The following is a 14838-nucleotide window of genomic DNA, read 5'->3' as shown; positions in this document are numbered from 1 at the left end:
AAGTTTCCAATGCAACGGTTCTGTTTCCTATTTGAATTTGTCAATGCATATATAGATTTTATTTAGTCTTTACTAGTTAAACCGAACAATAACAACACAGAACAACAGAGAATGTGTCAACACTAGCCAGAGCATTGACCGCAGGTGACATGAGGCAGATTCAGAGGTGGATGTAAACCGTGTTGTGTGTCGCTGTGCTCAGGAGCGAGGAGCAGTGTCTGGTACGCAGCGGTCTGGTTCAGCTCATGGACAGACTGTGCAGTCTCAGCAGTCAGAGAGACAGCAGCTCCAGCGAGAAACAAACCAAAAAACAGAAAGTGGCTACGATGGCCTGGGCCGCTTTCCAGGTGCTGGCCAACCGCTGCATCGAGTGGGAGAAAGTCGAAGGTGAGCAACGTTTGCGGTTGGAGAAGCATCACAGAAATCCTGTTCAGTGTTAACCGACGCTCACTGTTGATAAATAGGAGGCTCCACAGACGCAGTGCATTCTGGGCTGGCACGACAGGTGTCTAGCTTGCTGACCAATCACCTGGCTCGCGCGACAGACTGCTGCGGGAACCAAGCGGCGGGAAACGACGCCCTGCAGGATGTGCTCAGTCTGCTCAACGATCTGTCCAGGTACTGAAACCGTTCTCAGTTCCTTTGGTTTCACACCCGTTTCAAGGATTTCCATTTGCTGCTTCTTTATAAAAAGATAAACTGTGTAAAAATAGCACTTTTTATGGAAGTTATACACCGTACAAGAATATACTTAAGTGTAAACTGAATGTAACGCTTTTGAAAATTTAATTGCATGTTAATAACAGTGAAATTAAAATGTAGGATAGCTTCAATTACATTATATTAAATTATTATATCAAATGCAGTTAGCTGATCGTTTGAGTGCTTTTTGAGCCACTTAAGTACAATTCTATATGCAATTTAAATTTAATTGAAATGTACTGACAAGCATCTTCTTTAAAGACATTTCTATTGGAATTTGTATGTTATGTGTTTAAATATATTTGTGATTACACATTTATTATAATGAAGTTATTTAGAATGTTTAAAATATATTAACAAATAAAATATTTTAGTTAAAATGATAATCAAGAACTTTAAATCTGCTTTAGTATGTTAGTCAACACATCAAAATAAGTTTACTGCTTTAAAACACAATGCAAGGTTATTGATTTAAATATCAACATGATATAAAATGTACTTCAAAGTGAACAATTAATTTTACATTATTATAAATGACATTTTTTTTTAAAGTGCACTTAAGTGTGTTCAGAAACGGTCATGAAAGTGTCTCTCTTTAAGTCTCTTAAGTGGCCTTTCATTTCATTAATATTGTATTATTTGTAAGTACAATTTCTAAAAATGTACGTTAAAGATTTGAAGTAGCCTAAACGTGCACATTCAATACAATTTAGTGCACTTAACTCATGTTTTATACATCAGTAAATTAAGACCGTACCTAAATGGTTACGTTGTATTTATTGTTACTGTTTAACCACAATACAAAAATAAAAATGAAAAAACTGATGAAGAATAAATTAATAACATTAATAAAAGTTATGTATTAGAATTATACTGATTTAAGTCTCATTTCCTAAAGGGTTAACAACACATGAACATAAGTAATCGCTACAGTTTGAGTGACATTTGAGGTAATCTGCTGTTCGGTAAAGCAAAGCGATTCATTTTGTGAATCATTTTGATCAACTGAGGAACCTGCTCAAAAGAGTCATTCTGAATCGCACCACACTGGAGATTCAGCATGCTGCTAATACACACAACAGACATTATTTTACGGTTTCGGCAGTCCAGTCTTGATTCAATTGTGCATGACTTTCATCTTTTTGCATATTCTGCTTAAGTCGTAATGGATTTTCCAGATTTTACCCGGTTTGAACTGTTGCATCGCTCTTTCTCCTCCTCCAGGAGCCACATTGGCAAAACCATCCTGAGCCAGCCTGCCTGCGTGTCTAAACTACTGTCTCTGCTGCTGGACCAGCGGCCCTCCCCCAAACTGGTGCTGATCATCCTGCAGCTGTGCCGCGCTGCTCTGCCGCTCATGAGTGTGGAGGATTGTGGGAATGTAGCGCTGCCGTCCTGGAGCTACTCGGCGTATGCGCTGGACACGGAGCAGCAGGAGGCCAGTGATCCTGCCTTCCGCATCGCGTCTCTGCTGCTGGCCAAGCTGGCCGACTACGTGGTGCCAGGTGCCAGAAAATATCAATATTATAATTTTTGATCATTTAAATACATCTATGCAACTGAGTGATGTAATAGTTGACTAAAACTAAAAACCATAAAAATATTTTTGTTACTTGAAATGCCTTAAAATAATTAAAAGAAATTAATTAAACTAATTTTATTTATGCTAGTTGCACAGCATTTCTCAATGTATTTTTACTTTTTCCAATATTTTTACTGTTATTTTGCTCATTTAAATACATCCTTGCAACTGAGGGATATTATAGTTTACTAAAACAAAAACCATTAAAAAAATATATATTTGAAATAACTTAAAATAACTTTAAAATAAATAAAAATCAAATGTAAAAAAGCTTAAACCTATTTTAGTTCACAGCATTTCTCATTTTTATTTAGTTTAACTTGATCTAGTAAGATAATTAAAACTGTTAATTTCAGTCTTAGTTTATATAGTTGTAAGAAAAACTATATAGACATTTTTCAAAAATACAAACTAAAAAAAAAATTAAATATGAAACAAAATTACTATTTTACCTTCGGGTCGCAAAGGGGTGGAACATTTCCCAAAATCCCTGGAATATTCCAAAAGAATTCTGGAATATTTCCGAAATTTGCTGGAACCCTTTTTGCAACCCTAAACTTATCTTATAACTTAAACCTAACACTAAACTTTAACTTATAGGTACTATTTTTTACTTTAGTTATTAAACTTTAGTTATTAAACTTTCAGGCACTATTTGATCATTTATTTATACATGGAGTCGTTTATTTTATGCTTTAATAATTTACCCACTGTAGTTCTAATATGTATGCTTTATCAACATGCTTATTTAAATGTTTTAATCTCCGCTCGTAGGTTGTCAGACGCTGCTCTCCCCCAGCGCCTCTGAGGCCGACACCAGTCTGACACGGGCCTGTCCCAAGAGCAGCGCTAAGACCGACAGAGACGCTAGCGAGGAGGGTGAAGCCGTGGATGGCAAGCTGTCCATTTTCATCCATAAAAGAGAAGACCAGTCGTCGCATGAGGTGCTTCAGCCCTTACTCAGGTAAAAACACTCTGAGCTCATTCAACACTTCAGTTCTGACACCGAGTTATGGCTGATGTCAGTGTTTGCGCGACACCTTGCAGCAGCTCAGAGGGTCGTCCCTTCCGCCTCGGCACTGGAGCGAACATGGAGAAGGTGGTGAAGATGGACCGGGACATGACGAAGGTCAGCTTTGGTTTAGTGTGGATGGGTTTGGGGAGCAGAAAGCAGTGCTGGATGAGTGAAACGCCTGTGTTTTGCAGAGCGGCTGCTGTGAGGTGATCACGGAGGAGGCTTCGTCCGCTCTGAGGAAAGCCAATAAGTGGGCTCAGTCTGGGCTTATTGTTAGTGTGGGTCCTCCGATAGAGAGCACGGGTCAGGAGAATGCTGGGATATCCACCACAGGGGACAAGAAGAAAAGCGCCCAGTCTACGGTGTGCAGAGAGAGGAACGCTGAGCTGGCTCGGTAAGAGTAAGGTTTATATACTGCATACCTGCAAACTCAGTGAAATCTGACGGTCTGATATTGAAATTCAAGTGATTCGTGCAATTCAGTGGGAGTTTTTATATCTGAAGGTGCTTGACTGTCTTTGGAAGGGGTTAATTTATTTATTTTTTTCATCTTACCTCCTTGTTATACCTAATAAAGCAGGGTTATTTTTGTATCGTTGAGATGCTATTATAGCTTTTATTAATATTTTATTAAATATATTGTTTTCATTTCAGTTTTAGTAATTTTGTGTGCTTTTGTCGTGTTATTATTATTATTATTTTTTTAATCTATTTAGCTTTAATCAAATTTTTGTTTATTAACTACATTGCATTTTTTTTCTCTTTAGTTAGTTTATTTCAAGTAACAATAATTGTTTTATGGTTTAGGTTTCAGTGAACTCTAATAACTCTGTTATAATGTCATGTTTATTTGTTTGCATTGTTTAATTACGGTGCAGAAAGTGAAGAATTTAAGGCTTTAATATTAGTAATTTGCAGTTTAAAATAAAATTATTAATTTAACGATCACTTATGTGAGTTAAAACAACATGATATTTAATACTAATAATAGTGAGACCTAAATATGTGTCGTCAAACTGTGTATATAAGTCGTTTAAAAATGTAATCCAAATAAAATGCTTACAAATATGTAATATTTTATGAGTTTATTTGCATGTCATGAAACCATTAACCAAAATCAGAGAACTATGAACATGCAAATATGTCATTCAGTTATTAAAATATTCACTTAAAAACTCAAGGTTTACTTTAAGTAAATATTTCTATTAAGTTAATATATCTAAGGGGCTCGACTGACAAAACGGTTTAGGAATTCCTGACATTATCATTCATTAGGCTGAAATGTGAGGTATGTTCATTTGTAAAACATTTTATTTTTGTCAAAACTTATTTGAACTCTAAACTTCTTAAAATCCTACAGTTTAGGATGTTACTCTTGTCATTGTGACATTTCAAACCAACCGTCGCTACCTAAACAATTTTCCAAAATGATTTCAACGGCTGATTCCAGGAGGTGTTTAGGAGAAATGACTGAAACTCTTTGATTTGACACGCAGCTCAGATCCGGTGCGGCCCTTCATCAGCGGTCACGTGGCTAACAGCATGGCTGCGGAGGTCATCGCTCTGCTGCACAGTCTCCTGACCGCACCTGAGTCCAACACGGCTCAGATATGGACCAGCACCGCAGAAAAGGTGCGCTGAGGTCTTTCGCTCCCTAACATAGGCGCAGTTACAGTTATCAAAAGTTCTTCATTGAGCGTTCGCTGAAACAGTTTGTGTTTTGTGTCAACTCCATACTCCTCTCCTTCAGGTGTTGTCCAGGGCCTTGATGTACATCCCTCAGTTGGGCAAGTATGCTGAGAGTATTCTGGAGAGCGGCACCAGCAGCGGCAGGAAGTTAGCCAAGCTGCAGGCCATTGGCCGACAGGCCGTAGCGGCTCTCTGTGCGCTGGGAGGATTCAAGGAGACCATCAAGATCGGCTCTGAAGTCCAGGTCAGTCATTACTCTAAATTAGAGCTCGAACGATATATATAGTTTGTGACGATTTTATTGGCCGATAAAAAACCTGTTGCACATATATCGGTATCAGCAAATATGCCGCCAATATGATTTTTTCTTTACAGAACATAAAATTCTGATAAAATGCTTTTAAATGGTATAATTATGCGCTCCACTGTTTGCTACTGGCGACCTGGATGAAACGCTTTAAAGCTTAAGTCTATGACATATAATAACATATAATGGTCGTATCTCCGTAACAGCGTGGTGGATCTGCACCAAATTTGTGGGATCCCTTCTTGAACCCTGAAATCGAGTGTTCGTCCCTTTTGAATGAGACCACCTTTAGTAAGTTTAATTTCTGTGTGAAGGCAGTAGCGCAAATCCATGAATGAATGTTCTGAAACGAAATACACTTCAAAGGAATAAAGTTGAATGGAATTATTTGAAATAAAGTTGAATAAACTTCAACTTTACTGTTCAGTGAACTGATGTCAGTCTCATTTCGGATAATAAAGTTTATTGTTAAATTGTTAAATTCCCTGCCAATATTACATATCTTTTATTAACATCATTATAAGTGTTTGATCACCACATTTGAGTGGTCATTGCACAAAATGGGTTTATGTATATATATATATATATATATATATATATATATATATATATATATATATATGCTGTTTGTTTATACTGTATTCTATATATAGTTCTTGTCAAAAGTTTAGACAGTTATAGTAAGTGTGTCCAAACCTTTGACTGGCAATGTATTTTAATATACACAAAGAATATCGGCCGATATCTATCAATATCGGCATTTTACTGTCTAATATCGGTATCGTATCGGCTCCCCAGAAAACCCATATCATTCAGGCTCTACTCTACATGCTGATGAGTTTTTTAAGTTGTTCACATGACTAGTATCTTGCTGAAGTGTTTGTCCGTGTTTGTTCTCGGTGGCAGGTGGTGGGTAAAGGTGTGTTGGACAGTGTTGGAGTCGTCATATCCATTAATGAGCAGGAGGGAATGGCCACGGTCAGGTTTCCTTCCAGCGAGTACCGACGCACCAGCAAAGCATCTGATATCCTCACCGTGCCCATATCCCGCCTCTGCACCCCTCGCTCTGAGGTAATCGACTCTGAAACGTCTGCAAAACGGCAGAATTTCATGTTTTGGATTGATTTAATGAAAATTTTATTGTTCACAGTTTCATTGCTCATTATTTTTTACATCATATGACATAGAATTATTCATTTTTACTTATAATACTCATTATTTTTAACTTGTGAAAGTTACGTAAACTTTAGCATACTTTAAAAAAGTGATTATTTCAGACATAATGCACTTTTAACAATACACTAAATGCAAACTGTATCGACACTCAAGTGAATGTTAATTGTAATTAAAATTATTATTATTATTATCATTTCATTGAATGCATTTATTTATTTATATATTTATATATTTATTTATTTATTTATATTAACTTAGTGTTTTTGACACACTTATTGAATAATATTGAATAACATGCAGTTAAAATGATAATCAAGTGCTTAACATGTTCTTTAGTTTTAGTCAACACATCAAAAGAAGTGTACTATAAAACACAACAAACGATTAAAACGTCAAATTAAAAGTTTTTACTTTTTACTAAGATTTTTTTAATTATTAAAATGTCTTCTGTTAATAAAACACAAATGAAAGTGTATTCTCTTTAAATTTGAGTTATTTTAGTACCGTATTTTCCGGACTATAAGTCACACTTTTTTTCATAGTTTGGCTGGTCCTGCGACTTATAGTCAGGTGCAACTTATTTATCAAAATTAATTTAACATGAACCGAGAGAAATTAACTAAGAGAAATGAACCAAGAGAAAACATTACCGTCTCCAGCCGCGAGAGGGCTGTCTCCTGGTTCTTTGTTCTAAATAAATGTGACTTATAATCCAGTGCGACTTATCAGGGCTCCAAACTGCGACTAACACGGTCGCATTTGCGACCATAAATATTAAAATGCGAGTGAAGTTTTTGCTGAGGTCGCCACTGGCGACTAGGCCTGTGTATTTACATGTTATCCTGATTGTTTTGCATTCACATCTTTTATGTTTGTGCATTGAGAGAACGCGCATTGAAGTTTTAGTGGGGAAAAGAGTTTTAAACAGTCCTCCTCTGCCACGCAGCAGTGTTGACACACACCTGATAAACGCGCGTGAGAGAGAAATGATGGAGACTTGAAGAGACAGTGCAGAAAAACAGCATTTAATTCGTTCATAACTTGAACAAACTACAACAGGTAAAGCTGTCATCTGTGTGGATATTGGCAATATCGTTAACAGTTCTCGTTTATAATCATAAGGCTTCTTCTTAACAAGATCTTAGTCCATGCTGTGTTCTGTTAATGCATGAACTTCATTATTTGAAGTGCACTTGCCGTCCAGTAATCGTAAAAAGCTTTGTTACTTTTTAATTTACAAAGTATCAAAGTAAGAGCGGCTAGAGCGATTTTTGACGCTCTAGACGTGGGCGGTGTGAACGCACAGTTATTAGGCTTCGGCTATGGCTGTAGTGTTGTTGTGAAAGTAGGGGCGGAGCATAGAGACTATGCCGTTTCTCGTTTGTTAGTCTAGAGTAGACCAATTCACTTTATTGAGGCATACTGCCCCCATCTGGTATGGAATGTGGAGTATGACTTGATTTTTTTTGCCAAACATTACAGATGGCACCTTTAAAAATAAAGGCGCTTAAAAGGTTCTTCACAGAACAATTTTGGTTCCACAAAGAACCATTCAGTCAAAGGCTTTTTGAAGAACAATCTCTTTCTGACCTTTTCATAATCTGTTATTGTCTTCAAATGTTAAAGGTTCTTTATGAAACCATTTAGACAGGGAAAAAAAAGGTTCTTCTATGGTATCATGAAGCACCTTTATTTTTAAGAGAGTATGACAACATTTACAGGATGCATTGAGGACCCCAAACTATACTCAGGGGCCAAGTGATGCTTACGGTACATGATATTGGTATAGATTTTGTGTAATAAACAAAGCACGACTGTATATTTCAAGTTGGAAAAGACATTTAGCTTCCACTTTAAGTGAACCTTCATTCCAAGGTCATCTACAAGATGGATTAAAATGCTGATAAAGTCAAGAAAAGATGACACACAAACACATCAGTATGATTAAAAAGTTAAAATGTAAAATAAATTAAAATAAAACGCATAAAACATGTTTATTCTGTGGCACCTAAAAAAAATCATTTGGCACCTAAGTTTTTTTTTTTTTTTATAGGAGCCAATGGCTCCTTACTCGATTTTTTTGTTTGGAGCCCTGCTTATATATGTTTTTTTCCTCGTCATCACGTATTTTTGTACTGATGCGACTTATAGTCCGAAAAATACGGTACTTCAATTTAAATTTATTTCAGGCAACATTTCTAATTATTTAATATTTGTAATTAATTTTCTTTTAGTTTCAATTAATTTTTTTTATGTTAACACATTCTTATTTATTTTTTTCAATAAATGTTGTATTTTGAATAGTTTTAGTTCGTTTAGTTAGTTTATTTACTTCTTATTAAACATGACATAACATTTTATGCAGACATGCTTTCCATCATAACATCCATACTTTATTGGAATCTATTGACTTTAATTAATGATGTGGAATCATCTTGGTAAGTTAGTTAGTTAACAAACAATCAAAAAATATAAAGTAACCCGCTGTTTGCCTACCACTGAACTGACTAACATACTGCAAGAAAGAAATGCACTTTCAGATATGAATGAACGTGCCTTTGCCTGTGCACTTTTCAAGCGATGTCAGTGATGTTGCAGGTTTGTGAAGCAGCTCAGATATCTTCTGTGTGTTTGTGCTCAGGCTCTGCCGCTGCACAAGCTGTCCATCACAGAGAAGGTTGTCCAGGCCGTGCAGTCCATGCTTCTGCCGCAGGAGGGCAGTCTGTCCATCCACACGTCTCTGCCTGCGTCTGGAGACGGCTCCAGTCCTGTGATGGCCGTGGTGCGTCTTCTGGCCGAGATCAGAACCAGGTCAGACCCTCAACAATATGGAAGTCAAACACGAACCGTTGCTCTTCTTCTTTGTGCATTATTTGTACAGTAGTGTTTGGGATCTGTGTGTTTATTCTGTGTGTTTGTCTCTGTCAGGGCGTGTTTGGTGATGGCACAGCTGCTGGAGGACAGCTCCTTCTGTGAGGAGTTCATTCAGCAGTGTCCCGCGGCGGTCGAGGTGCTCAACCTAATCGCTCAGGAGTGCAGTCCTGGTGAGAGCCCACACCAATAACCAATAACAACTTCCTGTTTGTTTTATACATCCTAAAACAGTTACCATAATGGTAAAACAAAATTTTATATTAAATATAAATGTTATTTTTGCATACAGTTGATATAAAATATAAATGTAATTATATTATATTAATTATTTTATTTTATATAATATTTAGAATTTTTAGAATTTTTTTTAACTTGCATAAGAATACATGAACTAACTGAGAACAAACCTTGTTGGTTCTCGAGCTTCTATCAAACCTGTACCTAATGTGCTCTATGTATGTGCGTGGATCAACGTTTATATGTAAAAAGCTTAAATTCATTCTTCCAATGGAGATAAAAAATAAATAAATTAAAGCTAAGTAGATAATAATAATAATAATTTTATATATATATATATATATATATATATATATATATATATATATATACTAATGAAAATGACAAAAGCACTTAACAAAACTACTAAAACCTAAATAAACATTAAAATGAATAAATATAAAGATTTCATTTGAACAAACTCTTTAACTCACCCCTTAATGTTTAATCTCGCATGACTCTTGCATGAACACTAAAAAGAGGTTTTACAGCTGTGCTTTCATACAGTGAATCATAAAGTAGCTTATATAACTGATATAGTGATATCTTTATACTGATATATTTATATGCATGACTGGTGGTGTGTGTGTCTGCAGGAGAGCGTTTAGTGATGGTTGAGGCTCAGTGTGAGAGGGTTCGGATGCTGTATCGAGACTGTGCTCGTCCTCCACCTCCTCCAGTGCAAACTGATCAACGACAGGTGACGTCCTTTATTTAATGTGATCAAGAAGAGTGTTTTTCTCTCAGCATTCTGCTCGTCTTATATGGGCTGCTCTGTAAACACACAAACTGACTGGCAGACATAAAGCCTTCTGATTGGCTTAACATATAATCTCACCAGAATTGTTATTAATGTGTTGCTCAGGAAACCCAGATCTTCTTCCTCTCTCCGCAGCCGAAGGAAATCACGTGGTGCCCGTCACGTGTCTTCCCTCCGGTCCGCGCCTGCATGTTCTCCTCACACTTGACCTCCGTGACCTTTCTGGCCGATCCGAGCGCAGGTGGAGGTCTTCCCAGAGGAACGTTCATCTACGCCACTTCACCTGTGCCTGTCCAGGTAACTACAGCCTGTTAGTGGCTCATGCACTTTTGAAGGAAATAAATACATAAAATAAAGACTTCTGTTCTGCAAGATCCAATGATATTTTGGATTTTTTCATTTATTTTTTATGTCTGTAACGTTTTTTTTTTTTTTTTTTTAGTTACAGTTATTTTAGTACTTCAACTTAAACTTAATGAACATGTATCAGTTAATGTTTTAAACTCAATTAAGTAAATAAATTATTTTATTTTTTCATGGTTTTAGTTTTAGTATATGATAATAACCCTGCCAAGGATGCATTATTTTTTTTAAAGATTTTTTTTCATATAAATGTTGTTCTTTTGAACTTTATCAAATAATCCTGAAACAAAATTGTCACAGTTTCCACAACTGTGGTCGACAATGATAAAATAAATATGAAATTATCAGAAATTAGCAGATTAAAATGATTTATGAAGGATCATGTGACCCTGAAGACTGGAGGTCAACCGATAGTGGACCACGCTGGCCGATACCGATTAATCAACCGATACTGATTGAAAGCTGAAATAGTGCTTTACTATAAAATAAAAAAACAGTACAGTACTGAACCTTACTTTGTAAATGAATAAAATTATTAATATTACATATTATATATTATATATTGATAATTAAGTTAGTTTATAATACATTAACTAATGTTAACAGAAGCAACTTTAAAATGTAAAAATGTATTGTAGATGTTGAAATTAACACTCTAGCTAGATCGCTGTCTTGATATACATAAAGGCCATAGCAATGAAATAACAAGCATATGGATATTGTATGTATACTCTCACACTTTAATTGCTTCTATCCTAGAACATGTCAAGAATGATCATAAAAGTGACATAGATGAGTTTGAAGTTCTGTGTGTAAAAAAAAAACAAAAGAAAAAACAGAGCAAACGGAAAGAAAAATGTGATCTGTATTACAACTCTCTATATGAAGCACACAAACTTTATTAGAGTCACAGAAATACAAACATTTCACTGAAAAATGCACAATATACAGTCTTCCAGCACAGTGTGAAGTCTTTATGAACATTAACAACGATTTGGGACAGAAAAATAATGTAATTTAATGGAAAACTGAATGAATGAACAAATCGGTTCGCTTTCTCACGTCACTGCTTTAAATCTGCAACTTCACTGGCTAACAAATGCATTAATGTGACCAGCTGGATATAAACTAATGCAAATAGATGGTGACAGTCGAGCTATTAAGCATTTGCATCAGGCTTGTGTGTGTTTTGGTGAACTATCGGTGCTTATTAATCAGCAAAACCGATATATCGGTCGACATCTTCCGAAGACTGGAGTAACAATGTTGAAAATTGAGCTTTGCATCACAAAAATAAATCACATTTTGCAATATATCCACATAGAAAACCTTTATTTTAAATTATATTAATATTTCACATTATTACTGTTTTTTTCTATATTTTTGATCAAAGAGAAGAGACCTCTGTCTGAAATATTAGAAAGTCTACCCAACTGCAACCTATTGAGCGATAGAGTTCTTTACTTCAAGCTCACATTTTCTCTCTTTCTTGTTTCCAGGCTCCTTCTTTTTACTGGGAGATCGAGGTTGTTTCTTTCGGAGACTCTGAGGATGACAGCGGCCCTGTAGTATCGTTTGGTTTCTCCCCAGAGGCCGAGAAGAGAGACGGAGCCTGGACCAGTCCTGTGGGCACCTGTCTGTTTCACAAGTACTGACCCACTCTTTTTAACATGTTCACTGTACTCTCAACCTGTTTCTTTCTGTTCCTTTCTCTGCTTCCCATCCAAACTCCTTTCTTTTTCTGTCTCTCTCCCGCTCAGTAATGGGAGGGCGGTACACTATAATGGCTCCAGTTTGCTGCAGTGGAAGAGTGTGAGACTAGACGTGGCTCTACTTCCTGGTGAGATAGGACCGACTTTATTCATTCAGACATTAACTGCAAGCACTCAACGTCCTCAACTGTGAAGCTGTGTGCAAAAACAAAAGAAAATGTCTTTCTCTGTATTTCTGTCTTGTATTTCTTAATGCTGAAACATTATTAAATCAAGTTACATTTACGTGTCAGTAGCGCGTTACAATAAGGCTGCATATGTTAACATTAATTAACTTAATTGGTTAACATAAACTTGATTCCAGCATTTAATAATGCACTATTAAAATCAATAGTTGTATTTATTGATAATACCTAAGCTAACATGGACTAAAATGAACAGTTGTATTTTTATTAACTAACGTTAACTAAGATTAATTAATATTGTAAGAGTGTATTGCTCATTGTTAGTTGATGTTAGTTAATTAGTTAAATATAGTTAACAAATGCAACCTTAAAGTAAAGTGTTACCATTGAGTCTTATTTTAGGGAAAAACAAAACAAAAATAATAATGAAATATCAAAAAATCAAGTGAGGTTGTATAAAACTTAAGTATGTTTATGCTTAAAATAAGAAAAATGTAATATTTGCAACTGGGGTAAGTGGGGAAAAAATAGTATTTTCCCTTTAAATTATCAAGCTTATATTTCTTGCCACGTTGACAGATTTATTTATTTTTCTTGTATTTAAGCATAGAACTGGTTAATTTTGATACATTTAAGAAAACAAGTTTTAATATCATAAGCCATTCTGCTTCCGAAATAAACACACATTGGTTTAATTTTTGCAGTAAAAACCAGTGTTCAAAACAATGTAGTGCTTTGTCCCAACAAGCCAATACTTGAAAAAGTGTCTTGTTGCTAAAAAAGCTGTGCAGTTTTTCAGGAGAATAGGTTAAAGTTGAAGTTTTTGTAACTTAACTCCTCATTGCTGGTTGGCAAACATTTGACGTTATAAATCCACTATATGTCATCACTCACAATGCTATATGAATATTTAGTTGTTGTTCATATGTGTATCATGGAGTTGTTGAGCTGCTTGGGTGATGTTTGTGGTGTGTCTGGACACAGGGGATGTTGCAGGCATCGGTTGGGAGCGTTTGGAAGGCACTCCTCCTCCCCCCGGCCAGCCTCCTAAAGGAAGAGTGTACTTCACATACTGCGGTCAACGGCTCGCTCCTTATCTGGAGGACGTGGCCGGAGGCATGTGGCCCGTGGTCCACATTCAGAAGAAGGTTTGTACACAAATATGATGCATTATAAGCAAACCAGTGGTGCTCATAACTAAGTTCAAGGTGATTCGTAATGGTTTTAGTCCATTTGTAAGATATACTTGATATTCCTGAGAGTAAAAAAACAAAACGTAAAAAAAAGTGCCTGAAATAATATATTAACTTTTAAAAAATTTAAATGTAAATAAATGTATTAATTTAGCAGACGCTTTTATCCAAAGTGACTTACTGTGTTTTACATATAAATTTTTACATATCATGTGTTCCCGGGGAATCGAACCCCCAACATTGCGCTTGATAACGCAGTGCTCTACCAATTGAGCTACAGGAACATAATAATATATCAAATATTTTGAATTTAATTTTACACTGCGTTTAATTTCCTTTTAAGTTTTAGTTATTTATTTTTCTTTAAAATTCTATTTAGCTTTAATTTATATTTTTTTCCGTTTTGGTTTTTAGTATTTCTTATACTTCAACAAATTTTATTTCAGTTAGTTGTCTGGCAAAATGGATTTATTTTTTTATTTTTATTTTTCAACTAGTATCTATACTATAAATGTTTTCAATTAACTTTATTAAAAATGTTTATAGGTTTAATATTTCAATATTGTTATAACAGTAACAAGACTAGCTTTTATACCCAATATAATTACTAATGAATAATACAATTTTAAATATTAAACAGTTATTAATTTATATATGTATATATAATAAATGTTACATATAAGATCGAATAACACACTACAGTTCCAATGGAAATTAAGTACTTTAGTATCAAGTGCTTTAGTAAGTAAGTCAACACATCAAAATAAGTGTGCTTCTTTAAAACACAGCAAAAGATTATTAAAATATAATGATTTAAAATGTATTTTAATGTCATACTTAATTTGTCATCACAACAAAGATCGATTGTGGAGTGTAAATTAAACGAAGAGCTCTTGCTAACCTAAAAAGGATCATACAGTAATTATCATGAGTCATAATAATTTTCATGGGTTTTATGGTTCTGCGATTATTCAGTGACATACAAAAAAATCAAAATTAAATTC

The 14838-nt window shown here is 35.2% G+C and overlaps 1 protein-coding gene across 4 annotated transcripts in view; it reads left to right on the top strand.

Annotated features, from left to right (window-relative positions):
- Window positions 1-14838, top strand: part of LOC128016421 (probable E3 ubiquitin-protein ligase HECTD4) — an 89299-nt gene that overhangs the window by 37308 nt on the left and 37153 nt on the right. For all 4 annotated transcript variants that reach the window (XM_052600911.1, XM_052600910.1, XM_052600909.1 and 1 more), the window contains exons 34-49: window positions 203-387; window positions 465-618; window positions 1927-2207; window positions 3059-3248; window positions 3332-3413; window positions 3491-3693; window positions 4796-4931; window positions 5050-5232; window positions 6202-6366; window positions 9113-9282; window positions 9400-9515; window positions 10218-10321; window positions 10517-10678; window positions 12244-12392; window positions 12505-12584; window positions 13626-13789. In XM_052600911.1, coding sequence (XP_052456871.1) covers window positions 203-387; window positions 465-618; window positions 1927-2207; window positions 3059-3248; window positions 3332-3413; window positions 3491-3693; window positions 4796-4931; window positions 5050-5232; window positions 6202-6366; window positions 9113-9282; window positions 9400-9515; window positions 10218-10321; window positions 10517-10678; window positions 12244-12392; window positions 12505-12584; window positions 13626-13789 — 2524 coding nt within the window. The remainder of the gene's footprint in view (window positions 1-202; window positions 388-464; window positions 619-1926; window positions 2208-3058; window positions 3249-3331; window positions 3414-3490; window positions 3694-4795; window positions 4932-5049; window positions 5233-6201; window positions 6367-9112; window positions 9283-9399; window positions 9516-10217; window positions 10322-10516; window positions 10679-12243; window positions 12393-12504; window positions 12585-13625; window positions 13790-14838) is intronic.

Source organism: Carassius gibelio, chromosome A7 (genome assembly GCF_023724105.1).
Source record: "Carassius gibelio isolate Cgi1373 ecotype wild population from Czech Republic chromosome A7, carGib1.2-hapl.c, whole genome shotgun sequence".
NCBI lineage: Eukaryota > Metazoa > Chordata > Actinopteri > Cypriniformes > Cyprinidae > Carassius > Carassius gibelio.
The sequence above is the reverse complement of the archived record's forward strand: the minus strand, read 5'-3'. Positions and strand labels throughout refer to the sequence as shown.